The sequence below is a fragment of the Melitaea cinxia genome, chromosome 26 (assembly GCF_905220565.1).
Source record: "Melitaea cinxia chromosome 26, ilMelCinx1.1, whole genome shotgun sequence".
Lineage (NCBI taxonomy): Eukaryota > Metazoa > Arthropoda > Insecta > Lepidoptera > Nymphalidae > Melitaea > Melitaea cinxia.
Genome location: NC_059419.1, coordinates 2,462,374 through 2,487,176, shown reverse-complemented (window position 1 = coordinate 2,487,176; position 24,803 = coordinate 2,462,374). Strand labels below are relative to the sequence as shown.

General features: G+C 33.0%; 3 protein-coding genes across 3 annotated transcripts; 2 read left to right on the top strand and 1 right to left on the bottom strand.

The window, feature by feature from the left end:
- Positions 1 to 2,463: 2,463 nt before the first annotated feature.
- Positions 2,464 to 13,755, bottom strand: LOC123666402 (cell wall protein AWA1-like). Its single transcript, XM_045600495.1, has 10 exons — positions 13,704 to 13,755; positions 9,260 to 9,430; positions 8,411 to 8,572; positions 7,597 to 7,767; positions 6,997 to 7,123; positions 5,973 to 6,144; positions 5,145 to 5,271; positions 4,475 to 4,603; positions 2,803 to 3,381; positions 2,464 to 2,683 (listed from the first exon to the last, which is right to left on the bottom strand). The coding sequence occupies exons 1-10, from the start codon at positions 13,753 to 13,755 to the stop codon at positions 2,490 to 2,492; spliced, it is 1,884 nt and encodes a 627-aa protein (XP_045456451.1). The 3' UTR covers positions 2,464 to 2,489.
- A 3,362-nt stretch (positions 13,756 to 17,117) lies between these two features.
- On the top strand, positions 17,118 to 24,363 carry LOC123666401 (gastrula zinc finger protein XlCGF26.1-like). Its single transcript, XM_045600494.1, has 8 exons — positions 17,118 to 17,348; positions 17,690 to 18,267; positions 19,284 to 19,432; positions 20,004 to 20,128; positions 20,724 to 20,841; positions 21,383 to 21,510; positions 22,201 to 22,335; positions 24,184 to 24,363. The coding sequence occupies exons 1-8, from the start codon at positions 17,209 to 17,211 to the stop codon at positions 24,302 to 24,304; spliced, it is 1,494 nt and encodes a 497-aa protein (XP_045456450.1). The 5' UTR covers positions 17,118 to 17,208; the 3' UTR covers positions 24,305 to 24,363.
- Positions 17,502 to 18,531, top strand: LOC123666534 (zinc finger and BTB domain-containing protein 18-like). The gene has a single exon (XM_045600642.1). It carries the CDS (start codon positions 17,523 to 17,525, stop codon positions 18,297 to 18,299), a length of 777 nt encoding a protein of 258 aa, XP_045456598.1. The 5' UTR covers positions 17,502 to 17,522; the 3' UTR covers positions 18,300 to 18,531.
- Positions 24,364 to 24,803: the final 440 nt, after the last annotated feature.

Here is a 24,803-nt window from a genome sequence, read left to right as displayed (position 1 = left end):
GAAGGATAATCAGAGCTTTTGGACACTGTTAGAGATTGACAATACGCTTACTATGCTCCTTGTGTTACAAACGGCATTAGTTTACGGCGTTATTCGCCTAGCAAAAATCAAAATGTAAGCTAGTTACTTCCTCAGTCAGGTCGCTTAAAATTTTAGCAAGATATACCCTGCTATGGCCTACCTCAATAGATTTGCTAAGCAGGTTGCTTTGACAAAATCGGTAGAATTGATTTGTTGATATGAAACGCGCTTCAGCCTGTAATATCCCACTACTGGGCATAGGCCTCTTTCCTCATGTAAAAGAAGGATCAGAGCTTAATCCACCACGCTGCTCCAATGCGGGTTGGCGGATATATTCCCTACTATGAGTAACGATCGCTATCAGGTGTACATGATAACAACCGGGACCGACGGCTTAACGTGCTCTCCGAGGCACGGTGGGGAGACCCACAAGGATATGTTGATATAAAGATATTACTTCACCCTTAATTAAAGTACGACATAGTAGAAAATATTTTGCTCAAAATTTGGCGCAGTAAACTGCGGCTGGAGAAGTACCTCAACCTTACAAAAGATTACACTTTTGGGGGTGTGATGGAATAGGGTGTAACGTTCCTTATCCGCCATCGCAAAGGGAGGATCTGACCTGACGCATGTTGTGTCTGGCACTGCCCCCCCCATGGTTGTTGTTGGGTTCTTGTATATATTGTTCAAGCACTCTGATAACTTTAATATCGTTATGTAGGATACGTCAGTTCGTATGATGCGTGATAGATGTTGCTACACAATGTTACTCTAATGCAGTGTTGACCTCCATTGTCAGCACTGTAAAGTATCCAGAGCATTCCCAGGAGGGTTGGGAGTCGGCAAGCGCTTTTCCGATGCTTCTGGCCTAGCAGGCGGTCGTCTATCTTCTGGTCATCAGGTGAGCAGTACGCCGTGGCAATGTTTGCCGACCGAGTTGTATAAACCGTATGAATCATGCCAGCTAAAGTCGTTCCTGAGTCATGTTGTTTTCCCATCGTAAGTTAGTCAGATTTCTAGAGGAAGGAAGCAGGGTCGGCAATATATGTACATTGAATACTCCTGATGTTACAAGTGTCCATAGGCAACGATAGCCACTTATTTAATATTTATATCTTGCGGACTTACGCTTATTTGCTACCCTAGTAGTATTAAAAAAAATGTAGTATATAAAAACCTTGGTAAAATATAAATATGGTTTTTATGACTGGAGCATGCTATTTTTTTCAACGCACTGCTATATCCAGTGGAAGATAGGGCGACGCAGCGCCCCCATACCCGGTGACATTGTAAAAACGGGGTAATGTTTAGAAACGAGGTCACTGTTTTGTATTAGCCCGCGTTTCCGGCTACGGTTACCAGTTCTGAAACTGTGTTGCCATATTGAAAATAAAATGAAATATCTTAACAATAATTTATGAAACCAAAACTTTATTTATTTGAGTATAATATTTTCTAAATTGATTATGAGAATTTTTTCTTTCCAAATTATATGAATTAATACATAATTTTATTAACAGCTTTTTAAGCGATTAGCCGTTCTTACTACACAAATCGAATTTAATGTCACTACAATTCTTCAAAGTGTTAATTCTATTTCCTAGACTAATACAGCTGTTTATATAATTTAATTTAAGTACAGTAAGGACATAAGTAGAGTTGCACATACCATCAACTCGTAGAGAGGAATGAAGTTTTGTTATTTTTAACTATCTATATGTGTTAATAAATTCTCAAATTTTCTGCCTATGGTTTCTCTAACATAATAAACACCTTTGTAAAGCATTGTTAATATCACAAGTCAAGTTCGACTAAATTCTGTTTTCCACGTTTACTGCTTGATCACGGTTTGTTTTTGTACCAAATACCAGGTATGATTGGGTTCACCCAAAGAAAACAATCTTAATGTAATATTACGGAAATATACTGCACTGCACCAAAGGCAATAAAATTTATTGTATTGGGTTAAATTAATCGTTATACTTAAATGAAATTTACAATACCATCCCAGTCATGTATATTGTTTGTTCTTATAGTACGAGTAGTTAAGAATTTAATTATGTGTCTTATTTACTATATTGATTCCCGATCCCAAGATTACCAAAATCTTCTTGTAGAAAGTACTTTGTAATTGATCAACCAGCATTGTTTAGGTGAGTAAGATATCATCTCTTTTCTACCTTTACGGTTTTATTATCTTTATAACTTTTTACTATGTAATATATTTTTGTGACAAAACTACCTTAGAAGAGGCCTTTTAGGCTTTTAAAGTCAAAGTCTCTGTTATAATTGTTATTCGCAGCACTTAAGTTCTTTCAGAAGTATGCAAGTCTAAACACTGTACTCGTACTAGAACTAGTAGAAACTAGAAACGTTATATCACTTTGAAGTCTATAAATATTTATATATGTGTTGAAGTTAAGGGACAATAATACAATATTAATTTTAATTATTTAATGTTAAAGTCAATCATCATCAACGTCGGTGGAAAGGTATCGAACTTCAGGGTCGTTCACTCTAACGTGGCCGCAAAACTTAGCGATCGCTATCCTCCCGCGCGTCGATCGCGCGTATGTCGCCCAGGACACAGTCCCGACTAGGGCGATGATACATATTACTATTAATATTGCTTTCCAAGCACTCGAACTATGTTTTTCATCTGCAAAAAAAGTGTTACTCGTTAATTATACCTTTATTGTATTACAGAACATTTTTAATGAACATTTTTAACTGTAAGCTCTCTTTGCTTTATTATTATGTAAGTATTTTGTAGCTTACCTTTCTGTGATAAATAATCTAATTTTCTTGTTTCGATTGTTTGTTTCATTTTTTCTTTATCAACGAAAGAGAGCTTTCCGTTGTCTACTGTCTTTGAAAAATTAGGTGTAGTTTTAGTTGAACTTGTTGTTGTAGGTTTGTAAGTGGACGTTGTTGTTGTAGACATTGCTGTGATAGTAGTTGGCTTAGGTACTACTTCTGTACTGGTAGTTTTCAATGCTACTTTTGATGTTGTTATTCGAGTAGTTGTTTTAGGTGTAGTTGTATATACTCTTTTAGTTGTCGCTTTTTTCGTTGTAGTAGTAACCGGTGGTCTAGGTGTTGTTGTTGTTGTTGTTGTTGTTGTTGTTGTTGTAGTTGTACGAACAGTTGTAGGTTTAGGTGTTGTCGTGGTAGTAGTCCTACGAATAGTCGTAGGCTTAGGTGTTGTAGTAGTTGTTGATGTAGTAGTAGAAGTTGTAGTTGGTGTAGTAGTAGAAGTTGTAGTTGAGGTAGTTTCTGTTATGGCTGCAATTAGTTTTTGAGTTTGCGGTGCTACATCTGTCGAATCTGACACCATATCGTCAGATATTGAACGCGCTGTGAACAGAAAAAAATTATAACATTAATTAAGTTAAAATGACTGTTTTATAGTTATAACCTAAGAATTTATTACTACCTATACAATAGAAAGTGCAATAAATTAAATATGTTACATTATTTACTACTTAATCGATAGATGATTGTTAAATTTCATACTTTAATATACATATAGGTAGGTATATTATTATTGAAACTCTTAAAGATTATTAATAATATTCATTTTAGACAAATACTCATAGCTTACTATGTAACTCGATCTAGATTTTGGTAATACGGCTTATTTTTAGATTACTTTTTATTAGTCTTACGAAAAAAAAAACCTAGCTTGTGATGTTAGTGACTTATTGTTTACTAATTTTTTGACAATATTTCGGATTATTACAATTTTATTGATAGTACAATTGTGAGTTTTAACCAGCACTAGGATATTTGCTAACAAATTTACCAAAGAATCATTCTCTTAAAAGTACGTATAATTTTATTGATTAAAGCCCAACTTATGCGAGCACTCAGCACTTTGGCTTGAAGCCAGAATTTGGTATCTTGCTCAATTCGTACAAATACTTCCGAACTTTGGATGACATTGAAAACAATATTCTCTCTTAGTATGTAGCATTTACGTAACACTTTCTTTTCAATATAAAGAATGTAAAAAATAACATAATTATTTCTTTTATCTTATATGAATTATATTGAAAAAAAAACCTAGACTTTGATATTGTTTGAAGCCTAGGATTTTTGGTAGTTTATTTGTGTATTAAAAAAAATTGATGAGAATTTTTTTCTCGTAGAACGTGATCATTTGAAGGAACGCACTTAGGTCGAACCGCAGGAGTCAAACAGCATATATAAATATTAAAAAGCCTAGATAGCCTAATAGTATTTTAGTATATGTTCGAACTGAACCTTACTCACAAATTGAACTAAGTTTAGTATTAGTAAATTTAGTGATTTAAGAACACTACAATTAAGAAATAAACATTTAAACGACAGTTTAAGAACACCACGATTTATTCACTAAGTCATTTATATTAAAACCTCTTTCTTGTTCAATTTTATTAATGTGTACGATGCCAAAATAAAGACTCACTGCGTTGGAATACGCAGTTTTCCAAGAAGTCCAAACAGCAGTTCTCTTCCAGAAAGCAATCAAATGTGCAACCGCAGCCCACTGAATGCACGGTGTCGTTCAGGGAGCATCGGTTCACACAAGAATCACCTAAAAATAATAAATAAAAAATTAACAAATAAACACCTCTTACTCAACAGGCCCTTGAGGGACGAGACTCCTATATCAAGGGTTCAGAAATTCAAACAATACAAAACTCTTGACTATGACTAATAACTAGACAGACTATGCAAACATTTGTCCTATGTTCAGGACAAACCCATATCTGCTAGTGTAGCATTCAGTTACATATATACTTATCACCTGTGTATGTTTCTTAGTCGTCGTAGTATAATAATTTAAGCTATAAATAATATATATCACGATTAAGTGTAAAAATTACAATCATAAATGGTAAGTAAAAGTCCTTTTTTAAATAAGGATAGTGAGTGAAGTCGCAGGATCCATCCAAATGGCTTAAATGTTAATTGGCAAGAGCCTTTCTACGGATAATCTTAAAATTACGTCTAATACATTTATATATTAGGAATGTTTCCCTTAATTCCAAATAAGAAATCCATTTCATCAATAACTTGGGAGAAAAGAGATTAATTACAGTCAATATATTGGCCCTTTTCTTTTGAAAACTTACTTCTAAAAGACGGTGGGGTCGAAGCAGCCATCATGGCGCTAGTACAGTTCTCTCCTTGAAGTATCGCTACATCATCTATTGCGATGTCGCTCATAAAGCTTGGACCTCGTATGCCTTCGATTATTATCTGTTAATACATTTTATCAATAAAGTACATAAAGCGAGATAAATTAAATTGTAGGAATTATTGTTTTTAATACGACTATGGTCGGAAACAAGCTTACAATCCTGGTGGTAAGTGGATATGGTAGCCCATGGTCCCCTAAAACAGGAGCATTGCAAGCGTGTTAACTTTGCAACTTTGGACACCTCATTCGTGTGATTGGTGTCGTTTATTTGAAATTAGTAAAATTCGATTCACTGCGCAAAAACGAAGTAGATCAATAATGGGCAGCGGATTCTAAGCAGTGAGTTAAATGTTTTAGACTTTAAAAAAAAAAAATTAAATTCTTTATTGTACAATAAATACTAGTAAAATAATACTAGAGTATTTTGTATTAGAATACAAGTGTGTACAAAAGGCGGGCTTAACGCTAATGCATTATATACCATTTATATACCAACCATGTGCAAGAAAGTATAGTGTGTAGGTGTACCGTAAAAAAATAAAAAAAAAAACTTTTTAGTACTACTACTCTAAAGGTTTGGATGAAAGAGGCTTTACATAAAGTCAATATGACAAATATATCTTTCAATTATAAAACAAAGATTAGAAAAATAGCAATTTTTCCTTTTACAACTTTTTTTTTGCAATATAGATACAAGATCAAGCTATTTTCAATAATTTATAAAGGTTTATGTATATATTTTTTGCTTATATGTACCAACCTGAAAGTTCGTATCCATTTTCGTGAGGGGTACGACATTGTTGAACCAGAAATCTCCCAAGTTACCCCATTTTTCAAACAGCATATATCTTTTTCCATCTGCACTATTGTCTATTATTGATTGGAGTTCAAGATTTTCTGGTTTCTGATAAACTCGAAGGCCGCCACTAGAACTGGGAGAACAGAAAATGTGTTGTAATACTGAATTTTACTGGTTTATTTTTTGGCAAAGCTATGAATATTGCTAAAAGAACAAATTAAGTGAAGTGAATTGAATTATTCTGTTACGTTTACGATTTCGAGTACGTGCAAGTGGATGCAAAAATTGTTGTATTTTATTTAACCTTATTTTAGTTACTAAGCTCTAAAGATATGCTATTTTTTAAATGTTAAAGATACAAAAATCTCATGTAGCGATTACTTTAGATTATTTTCCTTAAATAGAACAAGAATAATTTGTTAAGCAATACGGTATTCACAAGGTACAGTACAGGTACTGCGGTTTTTTGTAAAAGGTAATAACGAGTAAAATAATAGGGGTCGTTCATAAATCACGTAAGGTTCGAAATGGGCGGAGCAGGGTTCGGAAAAATATTACGAAATATCACAAGGGTTAGCTTAGGCCACAGAAATATCACGTGTATTTATTTTTCGTTCAATGTGCGACTTATAAACAAAAAAAAAACAACAAACATTATGCATCCTTGATGTTTGAGCAAAAATTTGTATAACGATGCTTAATTTTCCAAAATTTAATCATATTATACCTACATTTATATGCACATACAATATTTTGAAAATTTCAATTTACTTGGCACAAATAAAAAGACACACAATACTAACACACACAACGTAAATACACGTGATTTTTGGGATGGGTAGTCTAAAATCTTACCACACATCACCAAAGGAGGAGAGGTAAAAAGTTGCTAAAAAACACACGCCATTTATGAACGACTCCTTAAATGAATAAAATGGCTTTATTTCAACATGAACATTTATTTAAACGTGAAGGTCGAACTTACTTTCCATACATGTGGTAGAAGAAAGAGAAGCAGCCATCTTTCGAGCGGGAGCCACTGTATACTGGAGATATGAGTCGTGCTGTATCATTTTCTAATCTCGATGTGCTTTCAATGTACATATAGTAACCTGAAAACAGTATTAAATACTTTGAATACGTTTTGGTCCTAAATTGTGTCAATTTGAGCAAGCACTTTGTGCACACACTTTAATACTAATATTATAAAGAGAAATAGTATTGTTTGTTTGTAATGGATACATCTTAAAAATTAATCAACCAATTTTTTCTTTCACTCGGACAATGGTACCGTATTAATGAGTGAGAAAGATTATATTTTTACGGGAGAAAAGGTAACAGCCAAAATCCAAGAGTGTGAAGCCGCGGGCGGATAGCTAGTCTGTAAAAAATACCCGTCAGTTTAAAAAGCATCGACGTTAAAAATCATTAGTAAATGTCAGTTAATAATCTAAACACTAACGCTGGTTTTGAAAATCTTTTAACAGTCGCGATTGGTATACTTTGAAACACCTAAATTTTAGTTTCCAAAGCAAATTATACTCGGGTCATTTTAGTAAAACAATTGAATTATTTATATGATTACCTGACCCTCCTTTCCCATACGTATGATCATACGATGGTCCAGTCATCAGGAAAGAGCTTGGCGTCTTCTTATTTAACCTCTTCCAATCGAAGTCGTGAAGTTCATCTTGGGTCCATCCACAAATACTGGGGCTTTCGAAGTCACAACTTAATTCGCTCACTGTAGTTGAATCTGTACATTTGAACAGAAAACTATACATTAATAAAACTAAGGAAGATGTAAATAATTATTTTAAAACAGCCGAAGAAATTTCTTGCCACATATGAATCGACCAATTGTAATTTTTGCAGAAATTTATTTTTTATACGTCCACGTTGGCAAACAAGCTTTTGGCCCGCCTGATGGTATGCGGTCCCCGTAGCCTAAAGACGCCTGTTACATCAGAAGCATCGCAACCGCGTCGCTGACCTTATTCCCGACCCTCTCCAGTCCTCTAACTTACTCACACAGGAACACATCACTTGATAGTAGTGATATTTAAATTTAATCTTCTGTAAGGTCTATGTACTTCCCCAGAAGGGTTGTTCCATATTTTAAGCAAGATATGTCTTGCTGTGTCCTACCTCAAAGAAAATAAAGCAAGGGGCACTAAATTACGTTATTACTATTTAATCCTGAATTACTAAGCTAAGCAACTTCATGTGGTCCATTCACATATTATTGTCAAAATAATGTTTATAAATTTTTAATATCTTTAATGTATGTAATGTCTTCAACTTTTTTTGAATGTTTCTTAAGCGTGTTACCTTAACCTGTGTTATGTAACAATAAATTAATCTGTATCATGCGTTTAGACGTGTGTGAAATATCTTACCAACACACGAGGGAACTGTTCCATTCCATCTTCTTCCATTGCAGTAGAGGACGTGTGAACCCACGATCTGATGACCAGGCAGGCAGAAGTATATAAGCCAGGCATCGTCGAAATTTTTTAACAACAATCCATTTTCTATACTTTGTACTTTACATCCTGGACCTAAAAAATTTGAATTTTTTCGATATGTGCTAACCTAGTTTTCTTTCCATATATATTTTGACAAACAACAAATGTCTTATTAGTAGTTGAAAGAAATAAAAATTGGCGATTATTCTATTTCTTTTGCATCTCCAACTCCTGCTTACTTTCCTTAGACCTATTACCAAACAACGTTATTTTTTTTTCTATCGACGCTACAAACATATATGAGAGGTATATATTGATTATTGTTAATTTAGATCCCAGAAATAGACCATTTACAGACTATTCAAATAAGGACTATTTCAATTCAGGTTGCTTCAGCTTAAATTCATATTATGTGTTCATTAACAGGTACATATGTAGGGACAGCTCACAATGGCTTTTGTACGATACAACATGAAATGTATACAACAAAATGTGTGATTCTAGGAAAATATTTTATTATTATAATTGTGGGTTCGATTCCCATCCCGAGTCTGGGTGTAATATAAATATTTATTTATATATTTATATAATTATGTATTATTTATAAGTATGCTTATCGAAAAAAAAAATGTAGCTACACCAGTCGGCTGTTACCTATAACACAAGCATTAAGTTGCTTACTTTAGGAACAGAAGACCGTGTGTGTATTGTGTAGATATTTTTTTATATTTATTTATTTATTTATTATTTAAAGCTCCTGTATTATTAATTATTACTTACGTATACAAACAGGCGTCGGCACATCCCATTCTCCATCCCTGCACGTAGCATACTTATTCCCAACCAGGGTATAATTCTTCTCACATGTGTATTGAATGAGTCTTGCTCTTTGTCGTATTTTGAAATGACCATGTTCGAGTCTCGGTAATACACATGAACTTCTTAAAAAGTCTGAAATAATAGAAAGATAATAAAGACTTACATATTATAGTATGTATATGTTTATGTATAAGTGTATTTGTATTCTGGTGAAATTTTTAAATGGGTATATAAAAATTTATTATCTTCTTTTTAGTTTTTTTTTCTGCTTCTTCTTAAATAAATGCTTCTTGCACTGTTTGCCTCGCTATATGAAACACTTACTCATGACCATGGGTTGACTGGAAAAAATCTCTTTCAGAGATAAATCCGCCTTTGCCATAAATCTTATTGTTATTTTATTTATTTATTTTTATAGGAAGCCAGCGTAGTATACAGTGGTTTTTATCATTCGTACATCGTTAAGCACACTTAAAGGCTAACTCAGCATGCAATACACTTTAAATAGTTGTTTCGAACCTTATACAGTAAAAAATATTCAAAAGAATAAAGTAAAAATATGTAGGTGTACGTAAAAAAAAACAATGAAAGACAAAAATTAATATATAATAAATCGCGAATTCTGTAAATATATATAAAAAATACAAATTGTATCTATAAGTAAAAACGGCTTGAGGTACAAGAAATCAGCTGATTTAAAGTATAATAATGATATGTGTGTTCATAACTTCATAAGTAGGTAACTAATTTGAGTTCAAATGTAAAAAGAGCATCTTAACTTTTCTCTTGAATGCTTTCCCAGAATATCTATTCTAGGAAAGCGTTCCAGAGAAAAGTTAAGATTTTATGTTTCTACGTGTAATTTTTGAGTGCAATAAAGTATATAGTTGGATTTGTGTGTCGTCTTTGGATTTTTTTTAAGTTGTACGTTTAGTGGAATATAGTTTATTAAACACTCTTTGGGCTATTGTCCTAGTGATGACTGGTTGCTGAGTGTATAAACACGCGTGTCAGTATCGATTCAAACATACGTTTGAATTTCTGCATAAGTTCCATGTTCAAAGGTACACCTACAAGCTAAATCTGACTAGCGTCTTTATCCCTACCAACTAGGGTTGCCAGATTCAAGCGTGTCATTTCCGGGACAATCGAGGATCACGAATTTGGTCGGTTAAAAAATATACGAAAATAGATAATATTTTTTGTCAATCGCTAGAAAATTATAATTCCTGGACACGGGACAAGACACGTGATTCCGGGACGATTTCCCGGCCATCTGGTAACCCTACTACCAACGCACGCCGAAGATGCTCTTAAAGAAGGTGCTGTTTCCGTCAATCGATGACAATGCTACAAGCTCCCGCCAGACTATCATTAGCTACAAACAATATTGTCGGCGAACATACTAAATTATATTATACAAAAATCAAACAATAATAACTAAGTTATTATAGACGTTGGAACTTTATAATTGTTACTTTACCAGGGCCTTACTTTAATATTTCCAGGAGTTTTGTTTGGTTAAATTAGACCTTGATATTCAAAAACATATTTAGATATCAAAAATAATTTTGACGATAACCTGGCCTATGTTTGTCCTATTTAACTAGAAGCGTGGTGGACCTTTTTAAATTTGTAGTTAATCAACTTATACAGTAAAGGAGACCAACAGTCCATTTTGCGGATATTCATAAAGGATTCATTATGCTGAACAGTAGCTGTTACGTAACGGACTGAGGCAATTTTCTCTCTGAAATAGGAAATCTCGGTATAGAAGTCAGAAATAAAACTATCCAAATTCTCAGTTTTATTTTTAGAATTGAATATTTATATAATACTGGACAACGTCAGTTAGGTAGAGTGAAATGAAAACAAAAAATAGGCCCTTACTCATATACCCAAAGATTATTCTTTAAACTTTTTCAATTTCACATTCATATTTTTAACCGACTTCAAAAAAAGGAGGAGGTTACTCAATTCGACCGTATATATATGTTCGGGGATAACACCGTCATTTATGAACCGATTTTGATAATTCTTTTTTTGTTGGAAAGGAGATATCACTAGTTTGGTACCATGATAAGGAAACCAGGACCTTATGATGGAATCCCAGAGAAATCGAGAGAGAAACTCTCGAAAATCCGCATAACTTTTTACTGGGCGTACCGATTTTGATGATTTTTAATTTAATCGAAAGCCGATGTTTATCATATGGTCACATTTAAATTTCATCGAGATCTGATTACAACTTTTGGAGTAATCTTTGATAATGCGTATTTACTTGTCAATTTTTTTGTCTACCTACGTTGTATTACTTGTGGATATAATTGAAGTCAGTTTTTCTTCGTTTTCCCGCAAACACAATTATGAAGTGAAAACTTCTTTTTGGGCGCCGCACACACATATTTTTGTAGGTAGTAAGTTATGCTGATCCGTCACGCTCTGAGGTGAAAGGCTCGATCGGGTGAACTCGGGAACTCCGATTGTATCCGAGTAAAAATATACAGACAGCTGCTCTTCGCTGCTGAAAGGTGAAAGGGTCGATCGGGTGAACTCGGGGCTTATTGTTTAAGTTTCTGCCGTGCGGTCTTAAGCACACAATCCATTTTTTTTTATATTATTAAATATATCTAATACAGTATTTATCTGATGTTACGTATCGTATACAAATAAAATTTACTTTATTTTTTACACAATTGTAAAATATTTTGACGTGTACTAGGAAGCCACATGGTCGTTTGATTATGTACATGGAGGTCATAAAGGTACCACCCACACTGCTCAACGGAAGTCCGACACGAGTTCAAAGCTACAAGAGCGTGCATCCGGCTGATAATGTTTATTTATTTCATATTTATATTACTGGTTGTTTTATATTAAACTGTTGAATGTCACCAACGTTTCTTTTATATATAGATGGTAAGCGATTACCGTAGGTTTTTAGACGTCTTCAACACCAGAAACATCGCAAGCGCGTTGTCGACCCTACCCTTAATTACCCCTAATCAGTTATTTAGCTGTGATCTTTTCTAAGGTCGAGGTACTACCCCAGTCGGGCCAGTCCATTTTTGAGCAGGAAATTTCCTGCTGTGCCCTACCTGAGTTTACTTAAATTTATTTTCAACGTGTATTAAAACTGAACGTAGCATACGTTCCTAATAAACACAAATAAATAAATAATAATTTATCACATTAATTTAACCGACTTGTGATTTGTTTAGTGTTCATTTATTACATATTTGAGCGACTTCAAAGAAGGAGGAGTTTATCAATTCGAGTTTATTTTTTTTATGCGTGGAATTTCATAACTTTTACTGGGTGCACAGATTATGTTGAATCTTTTTTAAAATCGAAAGCTGGTGTGTGTCATGTGTCCCGTTTAAGTTTGAAGATTAGTTTTCGCATTACTTCGAAAGGGAGTGTGTGTCATGTGTCCCGTTTTTTGAACGAGATTTAACGATCGCTTTTTACATTACTCCTAATTATGCGTACTTATTTACTCTGACTACGTTAATGACAAATAAATAAATAAACGCTTCACAATCAACGGCCCCAGTAGAATTTTCTCTTGTGTCGGGGGTCCGGAAACACACAATACACAAGCAAAATAAATGTCTGTCGTAAGCGGGGATCGAACCCGCAACCGCCAGCGCAACATCCAGTACTTGTAGCCGCTGCGCCAGCGCGTAGTCATGTGTCGTTAAGGTATTCTCACTTTATTGCTAGTCAATTAATATTGAAGTGATTTATTGTTAGAGAACAAACACGATTATTTAGTAAATAACTAGGACATAATACAGTAGGTGATAAATGCCGAGTGAATTCAGAAAGTGACCAAGACTGGTACACCTTTATTGAAATATCAGACCGATGAATGATACATATTATTGTGTTCATATCTAATATATAATAAATAAACAATCTTAATCTATACATGAAAGAAAAATTATAATTCAGATTACAAGTTACTTTAATGTTTCATTGATTAAAAATATTAAAAAGCAAAGGACTTACTCCGAAGTGAAGAATAGTTATAAAATAATTGAATATTTTATCGTTAGTTCGAAGTATATACATTTTATGTATAAAATTAGGATCATGAGTTTAATGCATACATTGCATTTATAAAGGTATTTAAGTACGCCGCTCTATTGTAATGATTTACAATATTTGTTGAGTTATAATACAATAATTATCATTATAACATTAATAAAGATATTTAAATAATAAATGCCCAAATTTTTTTTAAAATTATAAATGCCATTTTTTTACAAGTGATGATCACACCTCTCAAAAACTGACAGCACCATTATGAGGAAATGATCTAGGAAGAAAACGAAGAATGGACGATGACGTAATTAAACTTCTTAAAATTTAAATAGTAAATAAAATAATATTAACTCACCAGCATCAAGCGGTCCAAAAATAAACAACAAAATAACCCACTGACTGAACATTTTTAACATAATAATAATATTAAATATATATATTGTTTATATTTATAGTTTACTCTCCCACTATGTCTACATTTGGGAGTAGAACAATGTACTGGGACACTGTTTAAAATATGCTAAATATAATTTTTTACATTTTACTAAAGAGTATGTTTCTCGCAGATGTGACACTGCATTCATCTTGAGATAGTTTTGTACTTATATCTTTTTGCCACGATACATTAATATTTTGAATCAATAGGTGCAAAAATCTCACAATTCCATGTTTTATTTATCAACTTAACTACAAATTTGGGGAGGCATTCATACTGCACCCACAAGGACTGCACAAACATCCAGACCACGGCAAATATCTGTATAGCCAATACAAATGTTTGTCATGTGCGGGGATCGAACCCGTAACCGCCAACGCAACAGGTACAATCCACGGCTGTAACCGTTGCGCCAACGCGGCGTCCTTGTGGGTCTCCCCACCGTGCCTTGGAGAGCACGTTAAGCCGTCGGTCCCGGTTTTTATCATGTACACCTGATACCGATCGTTACACGGAGCATCGTGGTGGATTAAGCTCTGATGCTTCTCCTATATGGGGAAAGAGGCCTACGACCCTGGCCCTTCATACTGAAGCCAAAACTATTTTTTTCCCATTTTATCTATCTGCTTGTCTGTACCTTGGTAAAGCTAAAAATAAGTTTTAGTGAATCTTAGCATGATTTAAGTTTGTTTTATGAACTATAAACTAAGGTACCTTTTATGATATATATGTGTACAGTTATATTTACTGTGCATAATAAAAAAATAAGTAAACTTTATTAAGTTTATATTCAGATGAAAAAATATAAAGCAATTTAATAAAACAGAAATATAATATTGTAGGGAATTAAAGAAAACGATATCACAATTAACTGTCAAAGTATTTCCTAAAAAATAAAGATAAAATGTATAGCATACTAAAATAATTTTCAAAAATAAAAACTGTTTGATTCATTAACAAAATAAAGCTCTAAGATAATAATTTTTTATAGCGTTAAACATTTCTTTAAAAAACTTTTGACTTGACATTGATAGGCATAAAAGTTGTATATTTGTCAGTTCTACATTCATCTTCTTTGCACTCGACGGGATGTGCCACCGCACTTATCAAAGGAAACAGCCTTTCCAGCGATACTACTGAATATTATCAGTCCTCTTTACAACAAACAGATTTATACAAAACTCAAAAACGTGTCCTATCAGCAAAACAATCCATGACATATGATTCATTCTAATTTTTCTGAGTAACATGATATTGTGGGCTTTTTTACGTTTAAAATATTTTGAGAATTTTAGTTCAATTTGGACGTACAACTAATTGATGCGGAAATGAACAGATATGTTCATACATCTATTAGTTAGTAATATCTAAGTCTTGTTTGTTGTTGAGACTGTATTTATTTTGTAATGAAGGCCGTTGGTATGGGACGTTTTTCTTAAGGTGGACATGGTAACAATTGCGTCGCCATATATTTATAACAAAATTATGAATATTCACAAAAATATTGATTGTTTTAATACAACTAGTAATAATCGCAGTGTAAACACGAGAACGAATACCAAAATCGTAACTTCAAGTTTCCGACACTAGACACGGTATTCGCATGTATATTAAAATCCCGCAAACAACCGCAATTGTCGCAACATAAATTTAAAGTTTTTATTTAAAAAAATTAGTCTGTAAAGTTGGTTTACGGACAATAGTTGAACGTGACAAAGTCATGACAAAACATCTCCTCGGACGCATAGGTCAATCGAGTGGAAGAGAGATAGATGCGACGCAAGCGTACAATTCGCGTAACGGGACAATGAGCGCAACGGGACAATGAGCGCAACGCTTCAATGAGTCATATTTTTTCGTGTATGCAGGCGGCGTTCATCGATTTATTAGACGTCATTACGTCAATAAATTAATGGATAAAGCGCATTATTCGGTGCAGGTTTTTTTTTTAAATATAATTCATCAGGTGAAATAGTGATCAAAGTTCAAACGCAAGCGTAACATTGTACTTATAAAAAAGGATTACATAGTTGACAAAGATGTGTGGACTTAATGACGCTGTATTTCATGTAAGATCTTAGTATTTTTGTACTTAAACACAGTTTATATGTTAGTTCCAAAAAAGTAACTGCGGCGTTTCTTGCCGATTTCATTTCTGCAGAAACTTCATCCTGAATCTGCGGTAGCTTTACTTTTAAAAACTAATAATCAATTTAAAAAATTTGTAAAATGAGCATTTGAAAGTGCATTTGAAACCTATTTGAATAAAGTTGTTTTTGATTTTATACATATTCACAGAAGCACAAATATCTCATTGTAAGCCAGGCTTGCATACGAAGAAATCCAAATCCTTGAGTTATGTACCGAGCGTTCCGTAGAAACAAAATTATTAAAAATATTTCTATTACTTACTTAATTAAAAAATTATGCTTTTCGCAATTCATAAATAAGTATGTGTAGGACATAGGTACTATTAAATGTATAATCGTTAAATCCCTTATCAGTTTTATAGTAGGTAACAATTTTATAGTAATCGTTATTCCCTTAATAATTTTAACAATTTTTTAACTAATGGTTGAGTTCGTAGTCGTTTCTTCTCAGCAGGAACAACATTCCGAATCTGGTGATTCTTCTGCTTTAGAGGTTGTGGGTTCGATTCCCACCCTGAGTGTGGGTATAATATTTGTATTTATCGGAAAAAAGTAGCTCTGTAAGTTGGCTATTACCTATAAAACAAGCATTAAGTTGGTTTTCTCAAAAACAGACGACCGTGATGTCATTGTGTGTCAGATGTGAGAAATTTTATTTATTTATTTACTTATTAATTTAACAAGTTTAATAAATTTGACTTTGATTTTTGGTTTAGTAAAAGTTTGAACTAGCTAATGGACTACGTGTTGTGTTTGATAAAACTTTTAAAGGCTTTGTTCTTGTAGAATTGTAGATGGTCCTGGTTTTTTTTTTTAATTATTTACATGTTTTGTTTTAAGTTTTAAAATATAAAAGTGTGTTACTTACTATTTGTTATTTCGTATTTATTATTTTTACAAAATATTTTACAGGGGATATCAAAGTAAGAAGAGCTAATTTAAGAATTTTTTGACTTTAAGCTCTAGGGATAAACACTTTTGAGAGTTAGTAACACTTCTGATTTCTGAAGTTAATTTATGAGTTATGACATTGGCCAGTGTCACAGTGTGCTTGTAAACACAAGTCTGATTTGAAAACTTGAAATTAATTCTAATTTTTATTACTAAAAGTTGAAAAGTATTATTTAAAAAGTTATAAGTATTAAGTTTACTACATAAATTGTCACGATATTCAATAATAACATTCGTGATTCTATTCAAGTTATTGAATTATTAAAGAAAGATGTCTGGCTGAGAATCAAAACGGTTTTGTAAAAATTACCTTGTAAATAGTTATGGAAAATACGTGTAGATTGTGTTTAAATGTTTCTCCTGAAATTGTTGAGGAGTTATTGGAAGGATGTGATGTTTTGCACAAGTTGTCAAAATGTTTCTCATACTACGTACGTACCTATTTCAAAAATTCTCTAACATTGTGAAAGTTTTTGTTAAAATAAGAACAAAACAAAACAAAACAAACAAAATTTTTGTTTTTTTTTTTTAATTTTCTTAACTAGAATATTTTTAATTTTTTTTAAAGTGTCTTTTATTAAGCTGGTTATAATTTAATTTTATCATCATCTTTTTTGGTAGTAGATAAAAATCTTTTATGTTACAGGTATCTTTAACAAAAGAATTACCAAATAAAATATGTAATCCATGCATTAATAAAGTACAAGATGTATACATTTTCCATCAAACAATTAATCAAAACGAATTAATTTTACAACAAAAATTAAGTAATAAGCTATGTAATGAGATTAAGTATGGAAACAGTATCAAACAAGAAAACGAACTATCTGTTAACAAAAGCTCAATAAGTGGAGAAGAGCTAGAAAATTTAGAAACTGTCGTAAAATCAGAATTAACCGAGGCTTCAAAATATAGTACTTATTATGAAGATGATAACTTGTACTTGAATGACTTAAACAATGAAAATTCTCTAAATAATATTGATTCAGAAGAGAAACGTACATCTCATAAAAATCTAAGTAACATTAATACAGATGACATACCTACAAATATATTAACTGAAAATAAAAATTTAATTATTGACACTTCAGCAAAAATTGACGAATTAAAAAGGCATATGTGTTTAACATGCTTCGAAATATTTCCTAATCCAAGAGAATTATTAAACCACTACCGTACAATAGAACTAGAGCGATACAATACAAATAATATTGGTAACAATGACAAAACCGAGCCCGTTCAATATAAACTGTATGAATCTGAAGATGGTACTTTAGTGTATAAATGTGAGAAATGTGATAGGAAATATGTACACAAGGCTTTAATTGAGAGGCATATTAAGAGTCATATTGAGAAGAGGCCATTTTTGTGCAAATTGTGTGGTAAGATATGTCTTTTAACTTTTATAACTTAGAGGTTGTAATTCAATAGTGGCGTATCCTCTCTTAAAACCGGCTAGACTATTTATATACACAAGATTGTAAATATTGGTATGTGACAACAATTTCATTATTTTTTTTGTATGTAATATGTGTGATGTGCCTATGGAGTGGCCTAGTCCTTGTAGACTAAAATTCTTTAAATTAAGCAACAAAAAAAACTAAGAATAAAATAAAATTAAATAAATAAAAGTACCTATAAAATAATATTTATATAAGACTGTAAGAAGAATAAAGAATTATAATTCTTCTTTATTATTTATAATATTTAACAATATGATGCAGAGTATTACAAATGTAAAAGTACTGTTTGTGAGGACAGAAAAATGGAAGGATAGATTTTCACAACTCTCTCTGTCTTCAATTGTCAAGTATTTCACTCTCTTTTTAAACTACTTAAAAAAACGAGAAGATTCTCAATTCGATTATAATTTATTTTATGTGTGTTACTTCATAATTTTTTTTACTGGATGTTCAGATTTTGATGATTCTTTTTTGATTCGTGAGCTGGTGCTTGTCGGGCCACTATTTAAATTTAAACTAGGTCTGACGTGTAGTTTTTGAGCAATCTCTTCTAATGTGTGTACCATAGTTATCAATGTAAATTGAAGTTGGATAAGGAGTTCTATCCTAGAATTATTTATATTTGTACAAATATTTCTTTACAGTTAGTATGTCTATCCTTATGGGTCTCCCTAACGTTCCTTGGAGAGTAAGTTATGCCGTCGGTCCCGGTTGTTATCATAAATACCTGATAGCGATCTTTACTCATAGGAGAGAACATATCATATCATATCATATCATGTGGTGGATTAAGCTCTAATCCTTTTCCTAAATGAAGAAAGTGGCCTATGTCCAGCAGTGGGATGTTAGTAAATGCCTGTATCCTAGAATTTTTTTCAAAAATAAATTACCTTAAACTTAACCTAAAGTTAAAGCTAGTCCCTTATATCTTGCAGGTAAAACATATCAAACGGCATCAATAATAGTTTCTCATGGCAAGATGCATACCGGTGAAGTATATACGTGTTTATACAACTGTGGCTACCAGTCTGTTCATAAACACGTTATTAAAGATCACGAGAAACGTCACAGGAAGGAGTTTAAGGTAATTTTGGAGTATGGCCATCCCATAGAGCGCTATTATGGTGCAAAGGGAATCAATGGGCAAAAGGGAGTCCATGGGCCAAAAGGGCCATGGCCCGGAGTGGTTCAAGCCATACTATCAAACCATACGTACTAGAGATGTGGAAAATTAATCGATTTTTACAACAATGAAAAACCAATTAACAATAATTGTGTTTAAACATTTTTGAATATCATATCAAAAATTGACCGCTCCAGCGGGGATCGAACCCGCGTTTCCGACTGACCGTGTCGGCGCTCTAGCCAATTAAGCTATGGAACGATGTACCCGCTAGATCGAAATTTTTGATATGATGATTTTTATATTTGGTTTAAGCGAACCGTGGCGCCGTCTATAGTGATTTCTTTACAGAAACCAGAATCTTCTTCTTCTTCTTCTTCTTCTTCTTCTTCTTCGAAGCCGCGGGCAAAGCTAGTATATATATATCATCATCATCATTACAGCCTATACAGTCCACTGCTGGACATAGGCCTCTACAAGTTCACGCCAAAAATATATATCTGTTATTAATTAAACTTCTGTTCAATTTCAGTATAAATGTGAAACGTGCGGCAAAGGTTTTCAAGTGAGAACATCGTATGAACAGCATCAGAACATCCATAATGGCATCAAACCGTTTTCATGCGAAATATGTGGCATGAAGTTCCATTTACACAAGTAATGTACTATTTTAATTATTATTCATAAATAAATATTTTTTGATCAAATCCTGTCAAAAAATAAGTTAAAGTATGTTTCATAAAAATTTTTAAATCGTCGGACTGTTTGAAATTATAACACTGTTTAATAGATTGTGTTATTAATGTAAAAAAAAAAAACGAGTGTGCTTTAGATTATATACTTTATTGCACTCAAAAAATACATGTAAAAACAACATAAGAATAATATTTATGGCAAAGGTGGACTTATCTCTGAAAGAGATTTCTTCCAGTCAACCCATGGTCATGAGTAAGTGTTTAATATAACGAGGCAAACAGTGCAAGAAGATTTACTAAGAACTTTAGACCACACGACTGAAGTAAAACTTATGAAACGTAACTCTCTCTCTTTCTATTGTCACTAGCTTATATCTCCTTAGTAAAACTTTTTTACGCGCGCTGGGCTTGGGGAGTAAGCTGGTGAATGCGTGACGAGAGGGTTACGAAAAGTGTGATCGGGCGAAGCGAACGGAAGTTGAGAGGGAGATATAAGTTAGATGGAGTTAAAAAAGTTTTACTTCAGACTTGTGGTCTAAAGCACATTTTTTTTTTAGATACCTTACTACCCACCGCAGTAACGTCCATCCACAAACGTCTGTTCGTAAACCTTGGGTATGCAAGCACTGCTTACTACCGTGTGATTCTAAAAACAGTCTCAATATACATTTAAAGGTAAAAAATGTTGAAATCCATTATTCATAATCAATTTTTATACCACTAAGGTGGCTTACCTTATTCACCTTATTCACCACAGGGACACAACACTGCTTGAAAGTAGTATTTATTTAGTTGTGACCTTCTGTAAGGTCGAGGTACATCACCAGTTGAATTGCTTCATATTTTAAGCAGGATTCACCATAACTTAATAAATAAAAACAATCGTCTAAGCAAACACGATTCTTATATTATATAACTAGATACGCCCCTCGGTTTCACCCCCGTTAATTAAAAAAAAGAGGAACTGAATTTTATATAGCCTTTAGCCTTCCTCGATAAATGGGCTATCTAACACCGAAATAATTTTTCAAATCGGACCATTAGTTCTTGAGATTAGCGCGTTCAAGCAAACAAACAAAAAAACTCTTCAGCTTTATAATATTAGTACATGTAGATTGAACTGTATTCTTCGATGTTCGATGATTCGATGATGATTCTTCGATGATTGTTTCGTACATATGTGCAATAAAAATTTAGCAAATATTACTATTTTTAGGATAAACACGACATTATAGTAAAAATTTCAATACTCTGCGATATCTGCGGCAAAGTGTTCAGAGACACCCAGCAGCTTAAATCTCACCAGAGGAGTGTTCATCTCAACATCAAGCCTTACACTTGCAGGTAATGTCATATGTTTTATTAAATTTTCATTCATTGCTTTATTTATCTAAACAGATGTCATTTTCAAAAGTACACATTTCAAAAAAAAAAGTTTTGAAAATTACATCCTGATGTACGTACTAAGCCTGTTAAATAATAATAAGCACCTCTAACATTACAACTAACATCTTTATTGTGTAAAACATCTGTATGTGAATATATAAAATTTTCTACTACTCTAATAATAACAAAGCTGTGTGGCTACGGCAGTAAAGAATGTAGCCACCCCCTCTCTTCTCGTGGCTGTCGTAAGAGGCGACTAAGGGATAACACAGTTCCACTATCACCTTGGAACTTATAAAGCCGACCGATGGTGGGATAACCACCCAACTGCTGGCTTTGAAATACACAGCCGAAGACAGCCCTGCGGTCACAAACCCGCCTGCCCAGCGTGGTAACTATGGGCAAAACACATGAGTTCACGCCATTTTGGTGTTAACTTATGGAGGCCTATGTCCAGCAGTGGACTGCGATAGACTGAAGTGATGATGATAATAATAATAAAATTATTTTTTCGAGCGAAAATATTAAAATTGTCTAAATTAAATACGTATAAACATAATGGTGTTTGCTTTAACTTAAAAAAAAAAAAATTAAAACTTTCTTTAACTTAAAATGGTAGTCAAACATAATTATAGTTATTTTTTACAGTGTATGTAATAAATCATTTCCTAAGAAATTTACACTGAAAGTACACGAACAGACGCACACAGGGAAAATGTATGTATGCAGTGTGTGCGATAAAAAGTTCTTAAGACAAAGTAGTCTACAGAGGCATTTACAACGGTAATTATTTTTTTTATATAAATACTAAATAGGGTTGCCACTATAGCATTTTTTGGCTGGCTAAAGTTTCCAAGAAAATAAATTATTTAAAACTACTATTTAGCTACATCAATGTGAATTAAACATTCTTATATTTTGAAATTAATTTTAGAAAAAGTGTGTCAACTCCGATACGTGGCTGGAGTTAACTCCTTAGGAACTATTAAAAAGTTACTTAAAAACATATTACGTTATTATATAACCTATTTCTCGCAAGAGACATTGTGCGGTAAATTGTCATTCTCAGGGAAGGTTAGAGTTATTGTTTCGTACGATTTCACTTCCCATTTTTAAAGTGAAACATTCAATCGCCCCAAAACTTTGAAGTTGTATTTCTTTTGGCGCGTTAGAGAAAAATGATGAGTAAATTTTTACGATGTGCGCTCACACAGTCACAAAAAAAACCGATGCCTTGGAGTTAGCTAGTCACCAAAAAGGAAGTTAGTAACGTGAAGTTAGCTAGCCAATGAAACACTTAAGTAGATTTCTTACGTGCGTACATAAGTACACACAGACTTTTTTTTCGTTCATCTATCGCATGTCGCATGTCGCAAGTGTTCCGCAGTATTTGTGCGTTTTCGCACAATTCTTTTTTTTTGATACCGTTTTTTAAGGAGTAAACTCCGAAAAATATATTTTAACTTTTATTCTAAGACGTAGTACAAACTAAGGTAGGGCACAGCAGGAATTTCCTGCTCAAAATATGGAGCAGCCCGACAGGGGTAGTACCTCGACCTTACAGAAGATCACAGCAAAATAATACTGTTTTCAAGCATCGTTCCTGTTGGTGAGTAAGATGACCAGAGCTCCTGGGGGGATTGGGGATTGGGTCGGCAACGCGCTTGCGATGCTTCTGGTGTTGCAGGCGTCTATAAGCTACGGTAATCGCTTACCATCAGGTGAGCCGTACGCTTGTTTGCCGAGCTAGTGATATAAAAAAAAAAAAACATTAAGGTGCTTTACACATCTTGCTGGACTGGCATCTATGAAGGCCTTTTTGACGTGACAACGTCTTATAAATTGGTTTGCCGGGTGACACTTCAAGAAACTGCGTTACGCTCCGCTCACGTTATGCGCTCACAATGAGAGCGAGTGAGAGGCACGCGTCGTCGTTAGCCCGCCTAAGAGCGAGAGAGACAGACATAAAAAGTGAATGAAATTCAGTGCGAGATTCTTTGTATAAATTAATGTTTTAAATATAATTCTTTGTATAAATAAATGTTTTAAATTGTTACTATTATTTCATCCTTCTTCCTACTATACGAATGAATATTCACATTAAAATTATTTTACCACTCAAAGTCGTTGTCACGTAAAACTTTCGCCCGTATACCGACTTTACAGGCAACCAATTTTTAAAGTTTTAATTTGTAAAATGACGATTCGAAAGTGCTCTTGGAGCCTATTTGAATAAAGCTATTTTTGATTTTGATTTTGAATTTTTAAGTTGAAAAAAGGTTTACAAGAAGTATACATTATAAAATGTGATTAAAAAATACTTACATATGAAAGGTAACGCCATCTTTTTGTAAATTTGACGTAGCAGATCTCTTTTTCCTTATGTAGGAGAAGGTGTGGGCTGGCCGATATATTCCCTATCATGAATAACGATCGCTATCAGATATCTTTGATAATAACTAGGATTAACAGGTTATCCGAAGTACGGTGGGGAGACCAACATGGTTAATAACATTGGACATAATAACATTTTAAAAATAATTTTAGTATTATTAATTTATCTTAGATATAGTAAATTGTACCTAATATAATAATAACTATATTATTTATATTAATATTTTTAATTTTCAGTTTCCACGCAGAGTCGCAAGGCAGTGATCAAAAATGTAATAAAATGTTGCTATCGAATTTGAAAACACAAAGACATGTCAAAAATTCTTCTAAAACTGTTAATATTACACCAACAGCATAATTATTGTATAATTGTCTTCCAAGTTGTAATTTTATAATTCTTCTTGTGATTAATTTTTTTTTTTACATTTTCATATTGAAAAATAAATTGTATGTGTAATACATGTATTCTACTTTTACAATAATTTTAACGATGACAATTAGAATAAAATGACTTTTTTTTACACATCTGACTTATTCTGCACTCCTCTATATACACTATAATTGTGCGAAATTTCACACTCCTCCGTCCGCGCAATTTTTGAAAAAAGTGGTACCTACAAAGTTTTTACTTCATGTACCTACAGATAAATATAACTAAAGATTTATTATACCTGTTGTACATCAAAAATAATATGTAAACAGTATGTAACAGGCGGTTCCATTGCTAGTAGGTTAACCTCGTCCTTACTGTGCATAATTGTGTTTGCTCGCAAACGAAAAAAAACCGACTTCAATTATATCGTAGTAATAAAACGTAGATCGACGAAAAAATAGTTAAGTAACTACGCGTTATCAAA

Excerpts from the sequence above, each read along its gene's own strand:
- LOC123666402 (XM_045600495.1), bottom strand. The coding sequence starts at position 13,755 with ATGTTCAGTCAGTGGGTTATTTTGTTGTTTATTTTTGGACCGCTTGAT. Across the intron at positions 9,431-13,703 it reads TTTTGGACCGCTTGATGCTG|ACTTTTTAAGAAGTTCATGT; the intron begins GTGAGTTAATAT and ends CTATTATTTCAG. Across the intron at positions 7,768-8,410 it reads AACAGTTCCCTCGTGTGTTG|ATTCAACTACAGTGAGCGAA; the intron begins GTAAGATATTTC and ends TCAAATGTACAG.
- LOC123666401 (XM_045600494.1), top strand. The coding sequence starts at position 17,209 with ATGGAAAATACGTGTAGATTGTGTTTAAATGTTTCTCCTGAAATTGTT. Across the intron at positions 18,268-19,283 it reads ATTTTTGTGCAAATTGTGTG|GTAAAACATATCAAACGGCA; the intron begins GTAAGATATGTC and ends TATATCTTGCAG. Across the intron at positions 19,433-20,003 it reads GTCACAGGAAGGAGTTTAAG|TATAAATGTGAAACGTGCGG; the intron begins GTAATTTTGGAG and ends GTTCAATTTCAG.
- LOC123666534 (XM_045600642.1), top strand. The coding sequence starts at position 17,523 with ATGTTACAGGTATCTTTAACAAAAGAATTACCAAATAAAATATGTAAT.